The 22,073-nt window shown below is 52.7% G+C and overlaps 2 protein-coding genes across 3 annotated transcripts; one reads left to right on the top strand and one right to left on the bottom strand.

Annotated features, from left to right (window-relative positions):
- The first annotated feature begins 89 nt into the window (after positions 1 to 89).
- Positions 90 to 9,160, top strand: EPX (eosinophil peroxidase). The gene is made up of 12 exons (XM_045986059.1): positions 90 to 216; positions 327 to 420; positions 636 to 811; positions 969 to 1,086; positions 1,207 to 1,336; positions 2,101 to 2,307; positions 3,436 to 3,754; positions 4,407 to 4,567; positions 4,952 to 5,207; positions 5,639 to 5,809; positions 8,194 to 8,431; positions 8,959 to 9,160. Exons 1-12 carry the CDS (start codon positions 90 to 92, stop codon positions 9,158 to 9,160), a joined length of 2,199 nt encoding a protein of 732 aa, XP_045842015.1.
- Positions 9,161 to 10,098: 938 nt separating this feature from the next.
- On the bottom strand, positions 10,099 to 21,762 carry MKS1 (MKS transition zone complex subunit 1). Of its 2 annotated transcripts, none has more exons than XM_045986659.1 (18): positions 21,671 to 21,762; positions 21,161 to 21,270; positions 19,833 to 19,903; positions 18,980 to 19,135; positions 17,628 to 17,725; positions 17,343 to 17,471; positions 16,972 to 17,076; positions 16,206 to 16,314; positions 15,615 to 15,671; positions 15,082 to 15,124; positions 14,768 to 14,833; positions 13,082 to 13,185; positions 12,680 to 12,749; positions 12,490 to 12,597; positions 11,661 to 11,794; positions 11,084 to 11,166; positions 10,901 to 10,998; positions 10,099 to 10,800 (listed from the first exon to the last, which is right to left on the bottom strand). In XM_045986659.1, the coding sequence occupies exons 1-18, from the start codon at positions 21,748 to 21,750 to the stop codon at positions 10,709 to 10,711; spliced, it is 1,713 nt and encodes a 570-aa protein (XP_045842615.1). In that variant the 5' UTR covers positions 21,751 to 21,762; the 3' UTR covers positions 10,099 to 10,708. The 2 variants fall into 2 exon arrangements, with proteins under 2 accessions (XP_045842615.1, XP_045842616.1); XM_045986660.1 differs by having other exon boundaries at positions 13,082 to 13,152.
- Positions 21,763 to 22,073: the final 311 nt, after the last annotated feature.

The raw sequence follows: 22,073 nt of genomic DNA, 5'->3' as shown, positions 1-22,073 counted from the left end.
CCTAGCTACTTCCAGAAAAGAGGAGGTGAGAGGTGTCGGCTTGAGGACCTCCAGGTGAGAGGGGTGCAGGGGGCCCACTTCTGGGCAGGATGTGTGTGTCGATCCCTTGCCCCGCTGTCGCCGGGAGCCTCACTGCAGAGAAGAAGCTCTTTCTCACCCTGGCAGGGGTCCTGGCCGCACTCATCTTGGCCCTGCCCTGTGAGGGCACTGGCTCAGGTAATAGCCCTTTGGACAGCCAAGGAGGAGGGCGATGGAGGGGGGAGATGTCCAGGTCTAGGGGGAGCCCATGGCTCCCCTGGACCCTGAGTCCCCTTCCCTCTGATCAGCCTCCCCTGCGACCGTGGAGACCTCAGTCCTTCGGGACTGCATAACAGAGGCCAAGCTGCTGGTGGATGCTGCCTACAATCAGACTTGGAAGAGGTGGGTCTGGGAGGGTCAGTGCAGTGGGTGGGCTCCAGCCATGGTCATGTCAGCCATCACCCTGCCCCTGGGCACTAGGGACAGTGCCATGTCGGTAGAGAGTCTCCCTTCCGTCCATCCTGTCGGTTCACACTGCCCTGGCTGTCCACCCCCAGGCTGGGGCTCTGCTGGGGGGACTCTGCTTCCTTTCTCCAACCCTTGCTCTCCCCCTGCAGCATCACGGAGCGCCTCCGCAGTGGCCTGGCCAGCCCCATGGACCTCCTGTCCTACTTCAAACAACCGTTAGCAGCCACCAGGACAGTGGTCCGGGCTGCCGACTACATGCACGTGGCCTTGGAGCTGCTGGAGGGGAAGTTACAACTCCAGGGATCCAGTTCCCTCAACGTCACTGGTACTGTACTCCCCACTGAGCCCCAGGGCCTGCCCTGGCCTGGGAAAGGAGGGTACACAGCCTGGACTGTTGGGAGGGAAGAGGCTCCGGGGATGGGAGGTATGGAACAGGCCAGCTCAGGAAGGAGCCAGGACCCTGCCACCTGTCCCACCCCCAGATGTGCTGACAGAACCCCAGCTTCGGCTGCTGTCCCAGGCCAGTGGCTGTGCTCTCCGGGACCAGGAGGAGAAGTGCAGCAACAAGTATCGAACCATCACCGGGCAATGCAACAACAGGTGGGTACGGGGGCCGCACCTGACCAAGGGGGCCTCCCTCCCCTCTGCTGCCCCTCACCCCATGGTGAGTGCTCTCCAGGCCCAGAACTCCTGCCGACTAGAGCCAACTCTCTGCTGCAGGAGAAGACCCTTGCTGGGGTCCTCCAACCAGGCCCTGGCTCGCTGGCTGCCAGCTGAGTATGAGGACAGGCTGTCCCTCCCCTTCGGCTGGACACCCAACAGGAGGCGCAATGGTTTCCTCCTCCCTCTTGTGAGTAGGGGCTGCGGGTCCGGAGGGTGCGCCGCTTTGAAACAATAAGAGCACAGCCCCCAGCCAGCTGGAATCCTGGCTCTGCCACTGGCCAGCTCCAACTCTGAGCAACTCATACAGCTGAGTCTCAGTCTCCCCATCTGTAAAATGGCAGTAGAATCCACCTCGTGTCTCTGATGTGTGAATTATAAGGTCCTTAGTATGAACATGTACGTAGGACGTGATCTAGTAATGCCAGCCAGTATAGTGCCGAAAGAATTAGTATCAAAGTATCTATCCAAGGAGAAGAGCTGCATGTCTTACTCTATGTCTATTGATTGAAACGATTTCACATTTATCAGTTTATCAATTTTCTATTCATATGTCAGTATGACTCCTCCATCAACATCTGTGTATTAATTCTTCCATCTGTCTGTCCAGTTCCTTCTGTATTTGTTATCCATCACCTACTGACTGGTCCATGCATCTCTCAGTCACTTCTGTTGTCTGGGCACCCGTTGGTCTATAAACTGATCTATCCATTCGATCTGTTTACTTCTTTGGAAGAACTGGTCAGGTCTCAGCCAGCCAACCTGGCCTCTGCCTTTCTGTACTCCTGGAATCCTCAGGAGCCACACCTGAGGCCATGAGCACCCCACAGGGGGTGGGACAAAGTGCAGCTGGGGAGGGAAGGTCTAGAGAGGAGGAGAGACCGTGTTCATGCCAACAGGGGCAATCTGCAGAGCTGGCCCTGGATGCCTCACGCTGACCTCTCTTCCCACCAGGTCCGAGACGTCTCCAACCAGATCGTGCGCTTTCCCAGCGAGAGGCTGACCTCCGACCGGGGCAGGGCCCTTATGTTCATGCAGTGGGGCCAATTCATTGACCACGACTTGGACTTCGCCCCTGAGTCCCCCGCCAGAGTGGCCTTCACTGCGGGTGTGGACTGCGAGAAGAGCTGTGCGCAGCTGCCCCCCTGCTTCCCTATCAAGGTACCTCCGCTGGGCCCCAGGCCAAGTGCTGGGGGTGGGGGTGAGCAAGGTGAAGCTGCCCGTTCAAGGAGCTGTCTGTGGTGCTGAAGTGTCGGACAAAGGTGAGGAGCCGGACCCTATACATAACCCCGGGTTCTGTGTGTGTTTGGAGGGTGAGGATGGGGGCGGGGCAATCTGCCAGCAGGTTTAGTGCAGGCTTCACAGAGGAGGAAGCACTGGAGACTAGCCCCGACCCAAGGGTCTGATCCCGACAGGGGAAGCCTCTGGACTGCTGCTTTTGAGAGCCTTTAGGGACTCTTAGCTCTTGCCCTTCTCTCCTTCCTGAAGAGGTCCAAGGGCCCTGAAGCTCTCACCAGTTCCTGGGGTGCTGTTGTGAGCAGGGTGCTATCATTCAGGCTGAGGCAAGGATGGTGTGGAAAACTAGGAAAGGAAAGACGGACTCCAGGGGGCAGAGCCTCTCTGGGGATATGGGCCCAGGGAGGTGGGGGACACACGTGTATACACCCCCAAATTCATTCACCCCTAACAGATAGGGTGACATTCACGGGGCAACCTTACCCATTCCTCAAGCTCTGGTTCAAGGGCACCTCCTTGGGGGAATCTTCCTATATCTTCCTAGCACACCTTTTGTTTTTGCCTTTTAGATCAAGCATAGCAAATAGCGCCTCAATTTAGAGTCATATTCCCTATTTGTGCACCTGTTTTCACTGAATGCCAGCTTCCTGCAACCTGTGCTGGGTTGTGCTGACCTTTGTTGGTTTCCAAAGCACCCAGCATAGAAGGGTGCTTAGGAAATGTCTGTAGAATTAAATGGAATGAGAGCAGCACAATCCCAAATGTCAGGAGAACTAGGTCTTAATCCTTCCTCTCCTGCTAACAATTGTCACTTCCTTTCTCTGAGCCTCAGTTTCCCCATTTGTAAAATGAGGATCCTTTCGTGACTCTCTGATACAAAGCACTAAAGATGCTCAGATTGACCTGCTGAGCAGCATGAATCTGAGTGAGTCAAGGAGGGCTGCCTAGAGGAGGAGAGTTTCAAGAAAGGTTTTGAAGCAGGTGAGGAATGATCCAGAGGAGTGAGCTTTCTCTTGAGGGCCCCCCTTACCACTGGCTCCTTTTCTACCTCAGATCCCACCCAATGACCCCCGCATCAGGAACCAGCGTGACTGCATCCCCTTCTTCCGCTCGGCACCCGCATGCCCCCAAAACAGGAACAAAGTCCGAAACCAGCTCAACTCACTCACCTCCTTCGTGGATGCCAGCATGGTGTATGGCAGCGAGGTCTCCCTCGCCCTGCGGCTTCGCAACCAGACCAATTTCCTGGGGCTGTTGGCTGTCAACACCCGCTTCAGCGACAACGGCCGGGCCCTGCTGCCCTTTGACAACCTTCGTGATGACCCCTGCCTCCTCACCAACCGCGAAGCACGCATCCCCTGCTTCCTGGCAGGTCAGCCCCCGGTGGTCGCCTGAAGAAGAGGTTAAATAAGACCTTGTACAAAAGGTTTTGTTCAAAGCCAGCAAGTGACTGTAAAGCCCAGGAGTTTGCTTTCCTTCCGGGCCTCCAGGAGAAGCTCTGGCTATAGGAATGGGCTCTGCCCAACCCTCTTTCTCTTCCCTGGGCTCCTAGGGAAAGCAGTCTGCTCCCAAGTTCACAGCTGGGGAAAGGTCTAGCTCTTAGTGGAGAGTGTGCTGATGGCTGCAGTTCATGGGACAGGTGGGCTTGCAGTCCCAAAGTCAAGGTTCCTAGGGTCATCCTGGTCCCTCCACCAGCTGTGGGCCTGGTCACTGGTAGAACAGAATCATGCCCGAGCCCAGCAGCTGCTCTCTGCTTTCCCACTTGTGTGAACCTATTTCAGTAAATTTGGGACCTGAGACCCCACTGTCTCCCCCATCCTGACCTGTTGTGTGGGGTGGAGGGTGGCAGTCAGTGAGGAGCCCCATTGCCCAGCTGAGGAGATGGAGGTCCAGTGAGGACGGGGAACTTGGTCTGGGTCATAACGTGCTGCTACCTCCTTCTGGTCCCCAGAGCACTGTCTGCCTTAGCAGAAAGACATTTCTCTGGGGAGGGTTGTGTTGACTCTGAACTTGGGGTTTTCAAGGTGACTCCCGATCATCGGAAACCCCCAAACTGGCGGCTATGCACACCCTCTTTATGCGGGAGCACAACAGGCTGGCTACAGAGCTAAAGCGTCTGAATCCTCGGTGGACAGGAGACAAGCTGTACCAGGAGGCCCGGAAGATCGTGGGCGCCATGGTACAGGTAGGGAGTCCTAGACCCAGCACCCCCAGAAGACAATCTGGCATGAGACACCATTTGGTAGAGTGGCTCCCACTTCCCTTAATGCATCCTTTGGGGCTGTGCCTCAAATCAGCTGGGTCTGGGTAATGGGGAGTGTACCTGAGATCTGACCTGTATGGTAAACTCTGCCACTAACTCGCTGTGTGACACTGTCCTTGTCACCCCACTCTCTGGGCTTTGGGACCTTCATCGGCCAATGGGAAATGCATATTTCCACATTTGACATGATGGCAATAAAGAATTGGTATGTCTGAGGAGCCCTTCAGAAAGCAAAAGTTTTGTCCAAAGGCAAGGGAATGGGGTGGACGGTTGCTAAGGTAATGTTCCTCCTGCCTTCTCCTGTAGATCATCACCTACCGAGACTTTCTGCCCCTGGTTCTGGGCAAGGCCCGGGCCAGGAGAACGCTAGGGCCCTACCGTGGGTATTGCTCCAAAGTGGACCCTCGTGTGGCCAATGTCTTCACCCTGGCCTTCCGCTTCGGCCACACCATGCTCCAGCCCTTCATGTTCCGCTTGGACAGCCAGTACCGGGCCTCAGCTCCCAACTCACGCGTCCCGCTTAGCACGAGCTTCTTTGCCAGCTGGCGAATCGTGCATGAAGGTGACCAGGTCTTAAAAGCAGATGGGAATGGGAGTGGGACCAAGCTTAGTGCCAGGAGGCCGGGCTGCTGCTCAGGCCACTGCTAACCATCTCCCCAGGGCAGTACAAGGCAGGTGCACCAAGACCCTCAGGCCTGGGCCTCCCACCCCCTCAGGGATCAGAGGATTTCAAAGGGAAGGAGACTCATGTCAGATGGGCTTGTGGGCCAGGTAGGAGGTTGCCTTCTGCTCCTTCTTCAAGAAGTAGGGGTGACTTCTTTCCCTGCCAGCCTCAGCTCCCTTCAAGTCTACCCAGGCCTTTGTTTCCTGATACAAACATTATGGAATGTAAGCCACTGACTTGTCCCGCTCTGAGCTAGCTTGGCCTCCTCATGACCCAGGGTCTCCCCAGAGGCCCATCCGGTCCTTGCTGCTCACATTTCTCGCCACCAGGTGGCATCGACCCCATCATCCGGGGCCTCATGGCCACCCCTGCCAAGCTGAACCGTCAGGATTCCATATTGGTGGACGAGCTGCGGGACCGGCTGTTTCAGCAGGTGCGAAGGATCGGGCTGGACCTGGCGGCTCTCAACATGCAGCGCAGCCGGGACCATGGCCTCCCAGGTGAGGGCTCTGCTCGGCCTGGGGCTTCTGCTGGGGGCAGGGGCAGGTTTCAGAGGAGACCCTTGGGGCATCCTTTCTGGCTACAACCATGTACCCTGTGCACTGTGGTTCAGAAGCCCATAAGGCCAAGCTCGGAAAAGGAAAGGAAAGCGTCGCTGGGACCACCCTTTGCCATCCTGCCACATCTTCGCTCCCTGCTGTAGGGCCTCTAGCTGTAGGTTCATAGCACGGCCACGACCTAGACATAGTCTGCTTGTGGGCAAAGCAGATTAGGACATCCTGGGTGGAGAAAACAGTAGGTTCAAAGGGCAGGGAAGAAGTGCCCTGTTCCCCGCTACCCTGGCGAGTTCCAAGGAGGAAGATTCTAGTTTTGGGGACATAGGAACTGGCTCCGGGCTCTAAGTGCAGAAAGGCAAAGAGCCTAAGAGGCAGGAACCCAGGTGGAGTAGACTTAAGACAGCCTTGGCTGTTTCCTGAGGACACAAAAATCGCAGGAAAGAAGAAAAGTGTATCCCAAGAAAGAAGAAAACTTAAGCACTTTGCCAGGAATTTTCATGGCTATTAATCATTTTGTTCTGCCAATGACCCTGAGAAGCAATTATTATGGCCGTTTTTATGGATGAGGAAATAAGTTCAGAGACAGCGAGTCATCCTCTCGAAGCCACATAACTAGGAAGTAGTAAAATTGAATCAGGTTCAGAATGTCTCCTTCCTTCCTCCTGTGCAAGCCACAATGTTAGGGGAAGGCTTTGTTCACCACCTCTCCCCCTCCCGTACTCTCCTGTCTACAACCTGAATCCCCATCTGCCTCGGCTCGTCTGTGGCTCTATGTAATGGGATGGGGCAGTCTCCACTGCACCTACCATAGTACCTGGTAGGCTCACAGCCTGTGCTCAAGAACCTGTTCTTGCCTCCTTAAACGGTTGGGGGGTGGTTTTCCCATCACTAAAGAGCCGTGGGTGCCCCCTGCTGGAGAACTGAGATTGCCAGTGACCCAGGTGCCACACCTTGCCCTCTAAGCTGTCCCAGAAATACTGTCCAGACACTAGCTCCCACAGTCTCCTCCAATCCCTTCCCAAGTTCAGCACCAAATTTAGAATTGGAAGAGCTTGTATGAAATTCCCTTACTGGTGGGGTAACCTGAAGAAAGTCACAGTTGTTCAAGCTGGGCAAATACCCATTGATACAATGGAGATTACAAAGTGCCTCACAGGGGTGCTGTGAGGACCCTAAGAGATGATCACGGCCAGTGCTTAGTGAGGTAAAGCATTGTATCGTCTTCCTTTGCTCACCCTGAGGATGATGTTTGTGAGTTGTAGTTCAATGGATAATATTGGGCAGGTGTTTCTTTTTTTTTTTAAGATTTTATTTATTTATTTGACAGAGAGAGATCACAAGTAGGCAGAGAGAGTGAGAGGGAAGCAGGCTCCCTGCTGAGCAGAGAGCCTGACGTGGGACTCGATCCCAGGACCCTGAGATCATGACCTGAGCTGAAGGCAGCGGCTTAAACCACTGAGCCACCCAGGCACCCCTGGGCAGGTGTTTCTTCAAGGTTAGGGCAAATCTGTCTCCTATCTTCATGGTCCCCACCCCATCCTCTGGCTTGGTCCTGGGTGGGATCCTAATAGCAGAGAAATCAGAAGGCTGGCCTTTGGTAGTGAAAAAAAATGTTCAAATGTCTTTGTTGGGATATAATTAGCATATCATAGAATTCCCCCATATGAAGTATACGATTCTATGACTTCAGTATATTTAGAGTTGTGCATCGATCGCTCATTTTGCAGGATGGGTGTCTGTTAAGGTCTTAGGCCCACTGTTCACCATTGCTGATATCAGAACATTTTCCTCACTCACAAAAGAAACCTTACAATAATGGTCACTGCCTGTCCCCACCCCAGCCCTTGACGATCACTGATCTTTCTATGTCTACATGGTTGCCTGTTCTGGACCTTTCATGCAGAGGGAATCATACAGCATGTGGTCCTTTTCTGAGTAAACTTTAACCACACTTTTCACTTGGTTTGTTCATCTATGTATTTGTTCATTCTTTCCTTCTCCAGATCTGAGTAAGAGTCTTTTATGTTCTGGGTCTGTCTCATTTGTACCTAAGTGATGCACTTGAGCCCAATAGCCCTGGGGTATTAGGTGTTGTATTAGGACACACTCCTCAGCTCGGTGCACACACAGCACGGTTGTGTGCTCACTTTGGAAACTAGAGGGCAATGGTTTGATCTTTGGAAGGTTCAGGATCTTCTGTCAGCAGAGATCTTGCTCGGCCTGACACTTCCTGACCCCAGAGCTCTCTTGGGAGAAACTGGAGAAGCAGAAGCTAAGGGGAAGTCAGCAGGGTAAGACTGACCTTCCTCCACCCCCTTTCCCTACAGGGTACAATGCCTGGAGGCGCTTCTGTGGGCTCTCCCAGCCCCGGAACCTGGCACAGCTCAGCCGGGTGCTGCGAAACCAGGGTTTGGCGAGGAAGTTCCTGAATCTGTACGGGACACCTGACAACATTGACATCTGGATTGGGGCCATCGCGGAGCCTCTTTTGCCAGGGGCCCGAGTGGGGCCTCTTCTGGCTTGTCTTTTTGAAAACCAGTTCAGGAGAGCCCGAGATGGGGACAGGTAAGGGACCCTCCCCTGAAGAGACCAGCCCCAGAGGCAGGGCAGAAAAGCACTAACATGTCAAGACTCAGCAAGGGGGAAAGCGCCCTTTTAGATTCATTTCTTCTGAGCTCACAGGGTCTGAGGCCAGGAGGCTCCTCTGCAGAGAGCCTGGTCAGAGTGAGAGAGACCATGGGCCGGGCAAGGCTGATGGTGCCTGAGCTGTTTGGCTACTAAGTCCCAGAAAACAGGCAGAAAGGACTAAATCTGGTTTCCTTCCAATAAAGCTTATCATTTATGACCCGAGTCCAGGTTCAAATCCAGTCCTGGCCGCTTAAATTCCTACACCCTTAATACTGAGCAATTTCCTTGACCACTGTACTTGTTTCTTCATTTACAAATTCATTTGTAAATTTCTTCATTTATAAATTTTTGCAGGAATTCTGGAGAAACGAGTGAAATAATGTGAAGTACAGGGCATACAGCAGGTGCTCGTTATGTTCATTCCTCCCTGACCTTCACCTACATCTCTTGACTTGTCTTGGTAGGTTCTGGTGGGAAAAACGGGGAGTTTTCACCAAGAGACAGCGCAAGGCCCTGCGCAAGATTTCTTTGTCTCGAATCGTGTGTGACAATACCGGCATCACCACCGTTTCGAGGGACATCTTCAGGGCCAACACCTACCCGCGGGGCTTTGTGAGCTGCACCTCCATCCCAAAGCTGAACCTGTCAGCCTGGCGGGGCACATGAGGCCTCTACAGGTAAGGGGCGGCCCTCCTCCAACATCATTCCCTGACCAGATCTGATGCTGAATCCTTTTAGACTTCCAGGCAGAGACAACCAAACTTGTCGCTAGAGGCAGGGTAGTCTTCCCTGCTGGCTTCCGGTATGCTAGCTTCTGGACAGAGAATTAATCCAAGGCCTAGGACTTTGGGGAGCAGATAGGAAGCCTTAGCTTAGTCGTCAGCACCCTAAAACAGCCCCGTGTCTGGACCTCCAGCAAGTTCCTCACTTGCCCACGTCTGCTGCTTCCACAGGAGCCCACCCCAAGCCTCCGGCCACAGGCACAAGAGAACCCGGGGAAGACCACGAGGAGGCCTCCTCCCCCGGAGCAACCGCACCTGCTGACGCTTTTGCTGGCTCTGGCTCATGGCTGGTTCTGTGGCTGGGAGCGACAGCCAGGGCTCCTGGCAGCGGTGAACCCACCCACCTTGGGAGCCTTGTAGGTCTTAGGTCTATTGGCTCTGGGTGCAAGAAGGTCTTGAGGCCCAGGCAAGAAGAGTCATCTGGTTGGTCTCTGACCTTTCTGCTATTTCCCAGCCTGTCCCCATCGCCCGGCCATGACTGCAGCCCACACCACACCCAGACCCAGCCGCCCCACCACCCTCTGCTGAGCCTGCAGGCCGGGCGGTGAGCTCTGCTTGTACCAATAAAAGACTGCTGAGGGCAAGAGCTGGTTTCTGCGTTAGGCTGGGGAGGGCACAGCCTCAGCCCTGTGCTTTGCTCCAAACATTTGAGAAGAGCACTGTCAGGGCCCCACTGGGACTAACCCCTAAGCCTCTTTTGCAGGCTGACTCCAGACACTCTTGAGTGGGGAAGGGCAGAAAGGGGAAGGTTCAGGAGAATACCCTGGCCACACCAGCAACCTGAGCAGAAAAACAGCCGACATGTTAGTCAGTACAAAAAGTTTTTATATACAAAAAAAAAAATAAATAAAAGATACTACCCGGCTAGCAGAAAGGACTGGGCACTGCCTTTAGCCTTCATTTCCTTGTATCTCAAATCCAACAAGCCCCGAGTGGCAGGAGGAGGCTACCCTGGAAAGAGGAGGCTGAGGCTCCTGGGCCAGGCATTCGGGATCTGTCTCCTCTTCCTTTCTTGAGCCTCCACTTGTAACGCAGGCTGTGAGGCCGGAGGCGCCTGCAGCTCTCTGCTCTCAAGACAGACAAGCCAGAAAAGAGGCTGTGTGGGGACAGGACTAATGGTAATGCCTCACCTCACCTCAGTCACCCCACACTGCGCTAACCCAGCAAGCCTGCCCTGGCATGACAGCCGCTCGCAGGAACTGAAATATGCAGAGAGGGATCGCAGGTCTCCAGTGGTACCGCCGCCCGGCAGAGGGAGGCCCTGCCGAAGACTCGGCAGAGGCGTTGGTCTGGGACTCTCTCTGCTCTTCTGGGTCTCAGCAGGCTGGTGGGGTCGCTGGGGAGAAAGACGAAGAGGCAGGACGACACCAGCCTCAAACATCACCCGTCTTATCCTCTTGCACAGGGGGAAGGGGGACAGGGCCGCTGCGAGCTAGGAAACCATGGTCCCCGAGGGGCTCACGAGGTCCTGGGGAAGGCTTTCTCGGGCCTCCTGCATGCGGCGCCGGGCGCGACGGAAGGCCTCTGTGCAGAGAGCAAGTGCAGTGGTCAGCCACCGTGGTGTGGGGAGGGGTGGGGCTCGTGCCGATGCGGGGTGGCCGGCTAAGGGGTGGAGGAAACCTACCCAGGACATTGTGAACGGAACTCTGCTGGCTGAACCCTTCCAGACGGTCCAGCACGCTCCGCATCCTTTTCCGGAGGGAACTTGACTCCATGAAGGCCCTGCACAGAAGCCCAGCACATGGTCAGGGCTGCTGCCCAGCCCGTGGTGTAAGGCTCCCCGAGGCGGAGGGCCGGGGTCACTCACCTGGACTGCTGTAGGCAGTGCAAGCGGAAGGTGACGCTACCGGTGGTCTCGGTGCGGAACCCAAAGCGGCTCAGACGCTCCCCCTGAGGCATGCAGTTAAGACAGCGTCAGGTTTCTGAGGGTTCTAGACCCCAAACACTGTGCAGACCCATTCTTACCCCCACTCTTGGAAAAGAGATCCGCTGGGGGGGGGACCTCCTCCCAGCACCCAGACTCCATCACCTCAAGGCTAACATGGGGCTCCCAACTGTACATCAGGGGATGCCCTAACCTTTCTGAGCTGAGAATAAGCAGTCTGAGAAGAGGCCTGCCAATCCTCGCCGCCTTTGGTGACTTAAGCGTCAGTGATGGTCTGGAAGGAAGGGCCAGTCACTCTGACAGGACTTTAAATCTACTTATTTCCCGAGAAATGTCTGGACCTGGTTTAAGATGCAGCAATGACCTCAGCTGAAGCCACGGGAAAGAAGGGACTAAGTAATAATGAAGCAACAAAGGGGCCTTAACCCTGATCCCACCTTCTGCAGAAAAGATAGGAACCTAAGCTCCCAACGTGAAGTCTGCCCTGAGACAAAGGTACCTTGAAGGTTCCTGGTATCCGCACGTAGGAGAGGTCCTCCAGTTCCAGAGAGCCGCCGATGAAAAACCTCCTCAGCTCAGCCAGCGTGCCAAGCTCCATGGGCCTCCACGTGGGGACTGTCAGCGTGTGTGAGCCTGTGCCGGGAGAGTGGGGCCTCAGCCAGAGAGGGCATGCGGTCCCTCACTGGACTCTCAGCAGTGACACAGCCTAGCCACCACTGGAACACCTTGTCTGGGGACAACCTGACCGCTGAGGAGGGGATCCTGGTGGTCTGGGGTACCTGTTTGGAAATAAGTCAGCTAGAAATTCACACCTCAGCTCTGCCGGTTATTACCTGTGTACCCAGCAGAAGTTTCTTCACTCCTCCGAGCCCCATTCCCCTCACTAGTAAAAGGGAAATGGTAATTCCTCCCCCTCGTGGAGTGGCTGGTGGGATTGCCCGAGAAGCACGTAGCACAATGCCCAGCATCAGACAGGACACAGCGGCTCTTACTTCAAAATGAATGCCGATCCATTCGATACACGGATGCCAAGAGCCCACCCTGCCCGAGCGCTTCCCTCTAGGCTGCGAGTCAAAACAGAGGCACTCGGAGCAGATGCCACAAACGCCCGGGCCGTCGGCTTCCGAGTCAGCCTCAGGCTCACTCAGCTGTCTCTCAGGGAGCAGGGAGAAGGCCTCAAAGGAGCAAGGAATCCAGCAAGTTCAATGCTTCTAATTCCTAATTGTGCCTCCTCCTCCCCGGGAGAGGCCAAATGTTTGAGAAGTGTTGGTCTCAGTCCTAGGAGCTGGGGCATGTGGGCTACGTGGAGGGCGGGGACGAGACGTCACCTGGGGTGGCGGGCAGCACCACGGCGCCATAGCCTTCCACACGATACCTCTGCCAGAAGTCCAGCGACAGGACCTCACAGTACAGCACAGGCCACTCCGGGAGGGCATCTGGGAAAAGTGAGAGAAGCAGCCAGGTCACAGGAGGCCTTCCCCCCACCACTCTGGGCCCAGGATCTACTGAGCTACTCACCAGCAGATTCGTCTTCATGGAGGAAGGAGGCCTCAAATGTGAATGGGTAGGAGAAGTAAGCCACCTTATCCTAAACGAGAGAAGTGTTATTTTATACTCAGGGTCATGGAGTAGGCAAGGCCTCACTGAGAATCTGTTTTCCCTGAGGCCAGTGACACCTTCACAAGGGAGAAAGAAAAACTATCCCCCCAGACGGGAAATAAGAGGCTGAGAGGGGACGGGACACCCACATATAAGCTGCTACCATCCTCAGAAAGACAGAAAGGGAAGCCCTGCACCAGGCGGCAGCCCACAGAGCCTGCAGAGAAGAGCAGGACGCAACTCTGAGTGCTCCCCCAGCTGGCGGCCCGATAATCTCCAGAGTCCCGCTCCCGGCCAGAGAGCCCTTCCTGTCTTCCGTACCATTCCCAGGGATTTGGTGGCACAGGTCTGTGTTATTCCTGAGAGCTGCTGGAATGCTGGGCCTGACCAATCTGAAAGCCGAAGACCATATATGGTAAGCTGACCTGAGAGGGAGGTCGGGGGTTGAGAAAAGAACAAAGTTCCTTCACCTCTTCACACATTCACACACACCATCGTTCACCTAACATTTCCTGAGTGTCTCCTATGTGCCACGACCAGTCACTGGGGATATCGTGGTGGGCAAACAGAAGTGATCCCTGTCTCTCAAGGAGCTACCGTGCCAGCTTGCGGGGGACACAGACAACAAACCAACAAGAGGCTATCAGGTAGTGACAGGGGCTGTACTAAATACAGAGCAGGCTCTTTTAGACTGGGTGGTGAGGGAGGACCTCTCAGAGGGGACACAGGCTGAGACCTGAACTCAGCCGTGCAAAGATATGACAGAAAAGGTTTCAGACAAAGGAAATGATCTCCGAAAGGCCCTAAGGTGGAAATGAACTTGGCATGTTCAAAAACAGAAAGTATGACTGGAATATTGTAAGGGAGAGATCGGCAGGGGCCAGCTTGCTCCAGCTTTGGAGCTGGGATTTTACTCTAAGTGGGAGGGGAAGCTGTTGGGGTTTAAAGTTCAAGAAAGATACAACTAATTTACATTTTCAAAGGTTCCATTTGGCTGTGGTGTCTGTGGAAAATGAACTGTAAAGGAAGCAAAGGGGTAAGTTAATTCATGGGCCTGGGCTGGAGATGGAGGAGGTTTGGTGTAAGGTGCTTGGGAGAGGGGCCGGGGACATCTTTGGAAGATAGAGCCAACAAAAACTGTGATGGAATGACTAGCTGTGGGGAGCTAGAGAAAGTGAGGAATCAAGGATGTCTCCTAGGTTTTTGACAGCAGCAACTAAGTAAATGACATCAACATGTCCCTTAGGGAAGACCATGAAGGCCGGTTTGACGCAGGAGGGAGAATCAAGAGTTCTTTGGATCATGTTAGGCAGGAATGACAAGTGGATATGAGCCTGAAGTTTGGGGGAAAGGCCAAGGCTAGAGAGAATGTTAGAGGCCTGAGACATATGTAGCAGACAAGCCATGAGATGGATGGAACCATCTAGAAAGACTACAGAGAGGGAGTAATAGAAGGCCCAGACCCAGCCCTGTACACTCTACAGCTCTGAGACCAACAGATGAGCCGAGAGCCAAGGGGACTCATGAGCCACCAATGAGAGCAAAGAGCGTGGAGCCAGAAGCCAAGAGGAGAGTCCGAGTGAGGAAATGTGAGCTGTGCCACGTGCTTCTCAGAGGTCATGTAGCATGAATGCAAAGATGTGACCGCACGATTTGACAACTTGAAAGTGATCTATGACCTTGAAAAGAACAGTCACAGTTTCTTTGAAAAAAGTGGGGAAGCCTGGGGCGCCTGGGTGGCTCAGTGGGTTAAAGCCTCTGCCTTTGGCTCAGGTCATGATCCCAGGGTCCCGGGGTCGAGCCTCACATCAGGTTCCCTGCTCAAGTGGGGAGCCTGCTTCCCTTGCTCTCTCTCTGCCTGCCTCTCTGCCTACTTGTGATCTCTGTCTGTCAAATAAATAAATAAAATCTTAAAAACAAACAAACAAACAAAGTAGGAAAGCCTGATTTCATGCCTCTACAAAACTGCCAGAATGGATATAAAAGAAACTTAGGAATATTACTTACTAGTAGATGGCAATTCCACAAAGAAGTGGACGTAGAGATTGTCATACTCATAGCCTTGCGCTGAAACTAAGAAAACAAGAAACGATTTTAGCTTATTCTCCTGTCGCCCTTAGCACCCAACCCTGTCCTGAAGGGCCTATTCACTTTGGGAAGCAAGGCCCTTGAGGGCCAGGAACTCTCCCAGGAAAGGCTCACGACTGAGTTTCCCAAGTAGGGCAGACAAGCCAGCACCTCCATCAGGGTGGGCGGAGTACCTTGCAGCTGTCGGGGCCTTGCCCAAGCATCGGAGGATCCCTGTCTGGCAAGGCACTTACCCACCTCTCCGTTTACAAAGAGCCGGAGGGCACCTGGTACAGTCTAAAGAAGAGAGAAGTGGGACAGGATCAGGAGCCAGGAAGTCCGGGGAGTCAGCACTCGTCCTCCAGCCGGTTCATCAATCCCTGGAAGACCTGACACTGGCAGCTGCCGTGTGCGCCGCCGTGGGCTTCCTCCCCGCTCCCCCTTCACACGAGCGAGGCTGGGGGGTGGGCGGGAGGCGTAGAGGGAGAGGATCTCAAGCAGACTCTGCAGTGAGCATGCAGCCCAACGGGGGGCTTATCTCACGACCCTTATCTCATGAGATCACAGCCTGAGCTGAAATCGAGAGTCGAGACTTAACCAACTGAGCCACCCATGCACCTCTGCTATATTTTAAAACACATAACAAGAACTATGCTCTATATGCTAGTCTCTGATTTCCTTCTGGCGTGAAGCATATGTCGTTTAAGAGACACGCTGTTACTCAGCCACAGTCCAAATGCTCTGGCTAAAGCCGGCTTGTGGTGGGGCAGGAAGCCAAGCCACTCACCATCTCAAAGTCTGTGCCCACGAGGCTGCTGAGATACTCCTTGTGCCGGCCATAAAGCTGAGGAAACAAACCATAAGCAAACTCAAGATGCAAACCCAGCCAGACCGGGGTCAGTTCTGAATGGGAGGGAGAAAAGACGCTGTAACAGGAAATGTCACAGAGAGCCCAGGCTGAAGCATCCACACCGCCAACTTTTTCAAGTAAAGCACAGAGGCTCCGGAGTCTGCTGGTCTGGGGCCCAGTCCTGTCCCTGGCACTTATAAGCCCCATGACCTTGGGCAGACTTCTTAGCGTTTCAATCTCAGTTTCCTCGTTTATAAAATGGTAATAATAAAAGCATTCACCTTAAAGTGAGGAATAAAGTACGTGACAGGCCTCACAGAGCAAGGTACGTGCTCAAATAAATGGTCATTGTTATCATTATGATGTTATGGTAGGATCAAAAGCTCAGGTCTGATGTGTCAGCAACGCTTCCTATGTCAGGAGAGGCCAGTGAGAAAGACCCTGCAACTGTGGGCATGAACCTCAGACATGCTCTCAGCTCCCAGGCACCCAGGCTCATCCCTGCACTTGGAAGGAGGTCACTCTTACATCCTTGAACACACGCTGTTCCCGCTCCTCCTCCTCTGGCTGCGCAAGGGAGGACACGTTGTCCACTGTATACTTCCACAGCTCCTGCTTCTCTCCCTCGGTCTCAATTCTGTAAGGTCAAAGCCACAGAAAAACCAGCTCTGATGAGATCTCTCCAGACGTAGCCCAGGAATGAGCCATCATTGGCCATACACCTTGCTCGAAGCAAACGAGGATGTGGCCAGAATGATGAGCAGGTAAGGGAAACAAAATGGAAAAGCAGAAAGAGCATCAGAGTGGACGTAGAGCGTGGGTTGGGGGCCCATTTCTGCCTCAAAGTCATGCGGAAACCCTAAAGCATGACATTCCTGGCAACCAGTTCTCTCGCCTGAAAAACAAACAGGTAGGCTGAGGTCATTTCTAATTTATAGCTCTTTTACTGTAAGACAGGGAGGTAGCAAGAGTCAGGCCAGAGGAAGAGACTTGGCTGAGCTCGTCCCGCCCTGCTCTGGCTGGTCCCTGCAGACAGCAGCACAGAGAATTATTTTCACTTAACGATGCCACTAAAGTTACTTAGCCCTTTCAAATGGGTACAGCTGTCCATTTTCTGAGAACAGGGTCCCCAGGATGCTAAGGGTCTCTTATAAAACAGAATATGAACCATTAGCTGGGAATTTAGAAACCAGGACAGATGAAGGACTTTCTCAGAATCTCCTCAACATGGGGCAAGAAGTGAAGCCAAGAGAAGGAATGCCAGTCCCCACGCCCCCTCTCTTCCTCTCCTCACCTGTAGGGTCCTTTGAGGCCAGTGAAGTCAGGTTTTACTGTGATCACACCATTGCTGTCCACTTTCAGAGTACAGAGGACATGTTCATACTTCTTATAGCCAAGCCTAGAAACCAGGAAATCAACACCCAGGTTCAGCACTGCTGGTCCCACTAACCGGAGAGAGGAAGAGGTAGTCAGCCCACATCGGGGAGAGGACAGAGGCTGGAGTGAGAATTGTCATAGTCAAATACCTTCTTCTGGGTACGACTAAGAAGAAAAAGAAGAAACAGTCCCCCTCTTCTGCATTCCCCAGGGGGACTATAACAGGGCACGTGATGAGTGACGAGAAGAGGAGGAGGATCTGAGCTGGGCAGTGAGGGCTTCACTCACTTCCCATAGGGTCCCAGGTCTGCCATGATGTACATTGTCTGAAGAGGGGTGTTGATGACATGGTTGTTCCTGACAAACTCTTCTGAGGGTTCCCAGGTGACAATCCGTGACTTGAGGATGCCGCCCTCCCTGGAAGACACCACAGGAAGGCGACACCCCCTGAAGTGCCCGAAGGAAGCACCTGGGGGAGCACACCTGGAGGAGGCCTCCTGCAGACATACCCGGACACTGGCCTGGAAGGACTATGAAGCCCCCCGCCCCAACCCCCTACTTATCTGTACTCACATTCCTCGCCTGTCCTGCCGTCGCCGCCTGACATTGGCCATCCGTTCGACCAAGAATGATGGCGCCTCCCGGGCTGCGGTGGTCATTTTCTGACAGTGCTAGGGAAAGAGAACAGCCCTGTGTGACCCATCTGGTCAGGGCCATGTGGGATGAAGTGCTGAAGGCAAGCCTTCCTTTTGAAACCTCATCTGGAACCTGTATCTAAGGGCTACAGACACCTCACAGTTATAAACATTAGGGGAGGGGAGCAGTGGCACAAAGAAGCCAAAGAAGATTCCTACCATGCCTTGGTTTGTTCCAAGATTTTAGCAGCATATCATCCTTCAGAAATGAGTTTATTTATGCTAACATTAAAATGAGTCTGTCTGCAGGGGCGCCTGGGTTCAGCCGTTGGTTGAATGTCTGATTCTTGGTTTTGCCTCAGGTCATGATCTTTGGAGTTCTGGGATCGAGCCCCTCATCAGGCTCCACGCTCAGCACCAGAATCTGCTGGAGATTCTCTCTTTCTCTCCCTCTGCCCCTGCCCCACCATGCACGTGCGCTCTCTCTCAAATAAATAAATCAATCTTTAAAAAAAAAATAAATGAGTCTGCAATCTCTGAGTACATACCAACAAAAAGTTGAGTGAGTGTGCCTGGTAGATGCTGATGTTACCAGGTACTTGGAAGATGCCAAATAGGATATAAAGTATCATGTGAAAAGTCCTCCCATGAGTAATTCAGCACTAACTAATTTCATTTACTTTTCTAAAACAGAAAACCCAACTTTTATATGCTACCTAACATAAGCATCAGTCTTTCAAAAACATTCATTTAATACCTGCTCCTTGCAGAGCTACAAAGGTCATAGGCAAAAATCAGAAAATACAGGCTTTTCTCTCAAGGAGTTTAAAAATCTCCTGAGAAGAAAGAACATGTCATACAGGGACTGAGGCAAATGTAAGGGTATGTGAGCACTGGGGAACGGAGCACTAAGCCACTCCGCACAGCTGTACTGAATCCCTCTTGAAACCTATAGAGTCAGAGTTGTGGCTGCATTATCTAGATGGTTCGAGGCTCCACCCACCTGCCTCATCTCATGATGCATGAAGGAAGTCTTCCCCGGGTCTCTAGCCTGCCTATCATGAGAGACACTGCCTGTTCCCCCAGGCCCTCCAGCAGGTGGAGAAGGAGCAGCAGCCACAGCACCTGAAGACTGGGCCCAGACTCCAGCATGGCTACCAGCAGCACAAGGCAGTTTCTGGAGAGGCTGCCTGTCTGAACAGGCTTCTGGTTTAACACACAGAACCCAATGAGGCCAGAAAGCTAGGGGAGGGAAAGAAGGAAGCTATGGGAGCCCAGGAAAAACAATACCTCCTCCACATTGGTGTATCTATCAGAGTCTGTGTAGGTAAAAATTCGTCGGTTCTTCCTGCCACCCGAATCCTCCAGTTTCAGGATCTCTTGTCGGTACTGATGATCCAAAGGGCTCTGACAAGCTGCTTCATTTCGGTACAGATCTACTTCAAACTGAGGTCACAAGGACAAAGAGATCTACTGAGAATATGTCAAACTTTTGTTCCTGTAATTGTTTCGTCAGATCAGTTCAATAGAGCCAAGGCAATTTGCTATGTTCCCATAGCCAACTTCCACTTACCTGAACTAACTGAAGGCAGGGGATCCAAAGAAGGTTAGAGCTAAATGGAACCAGAGTGAGGGTCTAGTCCAATTAGACCCTGGTCTAGGTCTGGGTCCAGACCCTGTTACAGACAGCAGATTTCACCCAGAAGTGAAAAGTGTTTTACCCAGGATCATAGAACTGGGTAGGTCATTCACTATGTTATATTGCCCTTTAAACACAATGGGGGGTGAGGCGGGTGGCACCTGTGTGGCTCAGTCAGTTAAGCAGGTCTGCCTTTGGCTCAGTTCATGATCTCCAGGTCCTGGGATCGAGCCCCATGTCAGGCTCCACGCTCCATGGAGAGTCTGTTTCTCCCTCTCCCTCTGCCACTCCCCCACTCATGCTCACTTGCTGTCTCTCTCTCTCCCCCCCCCGAATAAAAGGATAAAATCTTAAAAAAAAAAAAAAAAACAGGGAAAAGAATAAACTGCTATAATTTTCTGGAAATCAGTTAGGCGGTATGTATCAGGAAGGCTTCCCTGCTACCAGCCAGGTGGAGGCGGAGCAGGCGGATGTAAACTGAGTGAAGAGGCAGCATGGGCTCACCTGGCTGAAGAGCTTCTCCTGCCACCCAATCACGACCTCTTCCTCTTCTTCTTCCTCTGAGCGGTGTCCACCTCCAAAGATCACGGAGTGAGTCAAATGTTTGAGTCAAATCAGCCCCACCTTTCGCTCTGTGACTGGTTAGAACCCAAGTTCCTGCTCTAATATTTGCCACAAAACCAGCTGGAGTTTGGGGATTTATTAAGTGCTCACTCTAAACAAAGGTTAGAGAGGCTGTAGATATATGTAGAAGCCAGGATTAGGACCCAAGCAGTCTTAATACCACTCTAATTTGAATAAAAGAAAGACATGGCTCCCAGGAATTATTTAATCTAATTCAGTGTCAAGAGTTAAATTCAGGATATAGGCTGGATAGCTCTTCCTCAATCCCAACTGTCCACATTTGCCAGAAAGGAGCCCTGGCGTCCTTGTCTTTACTGTTCCTGAAGCCGTACGTCTAGAACCACAAGCACTGTAACCTGAGGAGACAAAGCGCCAGAACAGAAGAGGAAAGGCAAATAAATTATTACTTAAAGAACCAAACCGAATACACTCTTGGCTGAGTATGCCTTTTTGAGACATGTGCTTCATAACACACCAGCCCACACTCATGCCTGGGAATATATCTGAACAGATACAACAAATGCAGAGAGACTAGTGATTTAACACAAACACACTGTCCTCTCTTTCTCATTCTTCTGGCTTCTGAGATAAGGAAACTGCAGAAGTACAGTTGATGTCAATATGTACCTTTTTCAAGCAGACCCCAATTTTAAAATTGTTGTAGGTAGTAGGCATAAATATACATACATATATATATATATATATATATATATATATATATAAGGTATACATTTATACGGTATACACATGTATGTAGTACACACACACACAATGTATATATAGTACATGTATGTATGTATAGTACATACATTTATGTATAGTATACACATACATTAGGAGTTTGGAGCACATTTTCTCTTCGCAAAAATGCCACAATCAGTATTTAGTTCGCCAGGCAGATGTTTAACATATCGAAAGTATATTCTTCTGTTATTTTACAACATCTGACCACAGTTCAGGTCAGCTCTTGATGGCAAGTATCATGTCTTACTCAATTTTCTTAACACAACATAACCGAGTAGTTAAAATTGCTTGGGATCAAATCCTTGCTTCAACATCTACCAACCATGTGACCCTGGGCAAGGAACCCAACCTCTCTATGCCTTTTCTCAGGCTACAGATCTGGGCCTACTCTGTCTTAAAAGGCAACAACTGCTCCAGGCCCTTCCCCAGGTCCCCAAGGGGTCGCATCACCACCATACACCCACTGGCAGTTGGGTGAGGCCTAAAAGTGGCCAAGTCTATGAGGTCCTTCCCAGGCTGGGCAGCAGGCTGGTAACGGAGGAAGTTGCTGGATGTGATTCTTTGCAGGTGGACTCTGTCAGGAAAAGAAAAGCCCAGAACACTCATTACTAGACACACAACCTGAAGATGAACACAGAGCAAAGATGGGAGGAACAAAAGAAAGAAGAGGGTGGGGCTCCAAGGAGTGTTGTGTGCGCGCGTGAGCACGGCCGGGGGTCCTAGCGGGAAAAGTGCGGATAAGAGCATTGGGTTCAGAGCTCTGAGGAATTTGAGAAGGGCAGAGGCCTGAAAGGGTTTGGGTAGGTCTGGAAGCCGTGAGTGGAGCGGGTTGAGGGTAGTGAGGGTGACGCCGGAGACCAGGAGGCAGAGTCGAGATTGAAAGCGCAAATGGGGACTCAGCAAACAAGAAGTGAGGTTCAGGCTCGAATTATCTGAGAGCATAAAAGCACAGGGCTCTGGGACGATGCGACTACCGGAGGCGCAAGTTGCGCACGGGGTCCCGGGAGCGATACACAGCCTCCCCGGTGTCAATGCTCCAGACCGTCTCCGCCATGACAGCTGTGACTCGCCGCGACAGCGCCGGAAAGCGCACCGCCCCCAGTTCCCCTGGCAACAGAGACGCGGGGCTTAGGAGGCGGAGGAGAGGCTGCGCGCGCAACCTAAGGTTCCCCGCACTGCGCCGTAGGCGCGCGCCGGAAGCGGGTCGGACCCTGGTGGAGGGTGTGAGGGCGGTCCGTTTCGGGTACTGCAGGGTCACCGCTTACCACGTGTGCGACAAAGCTCGCTCACGCCCAAGATTGCACTTGATGCACTTTACAAATGAGGAGACCAAGGCAGTGCCATCGGCCCCTTTCACGTAGATTCAGAAATGGTGAT

The sequence above is a fragment of the Meles meles genome, chromosome 18 (genome assembly GCF_922984935.1).
Source record: "Meles meles chromosome 18, mMelMel3.1 paternal haplotype, whole genome shotgun sequence".
In the NCBI taxonomy this organism is placed as follows: Eukaryota; Metazoa; Chordata; class Mammalia; order Carnivora; family Mustelidae; genus Meles; species Meles meles.
The sequence above is the reverse complement of the archived record's forward strand: the minus strand, read 5'-3'. Positions and strand labels throughout refer to the sequence as shown.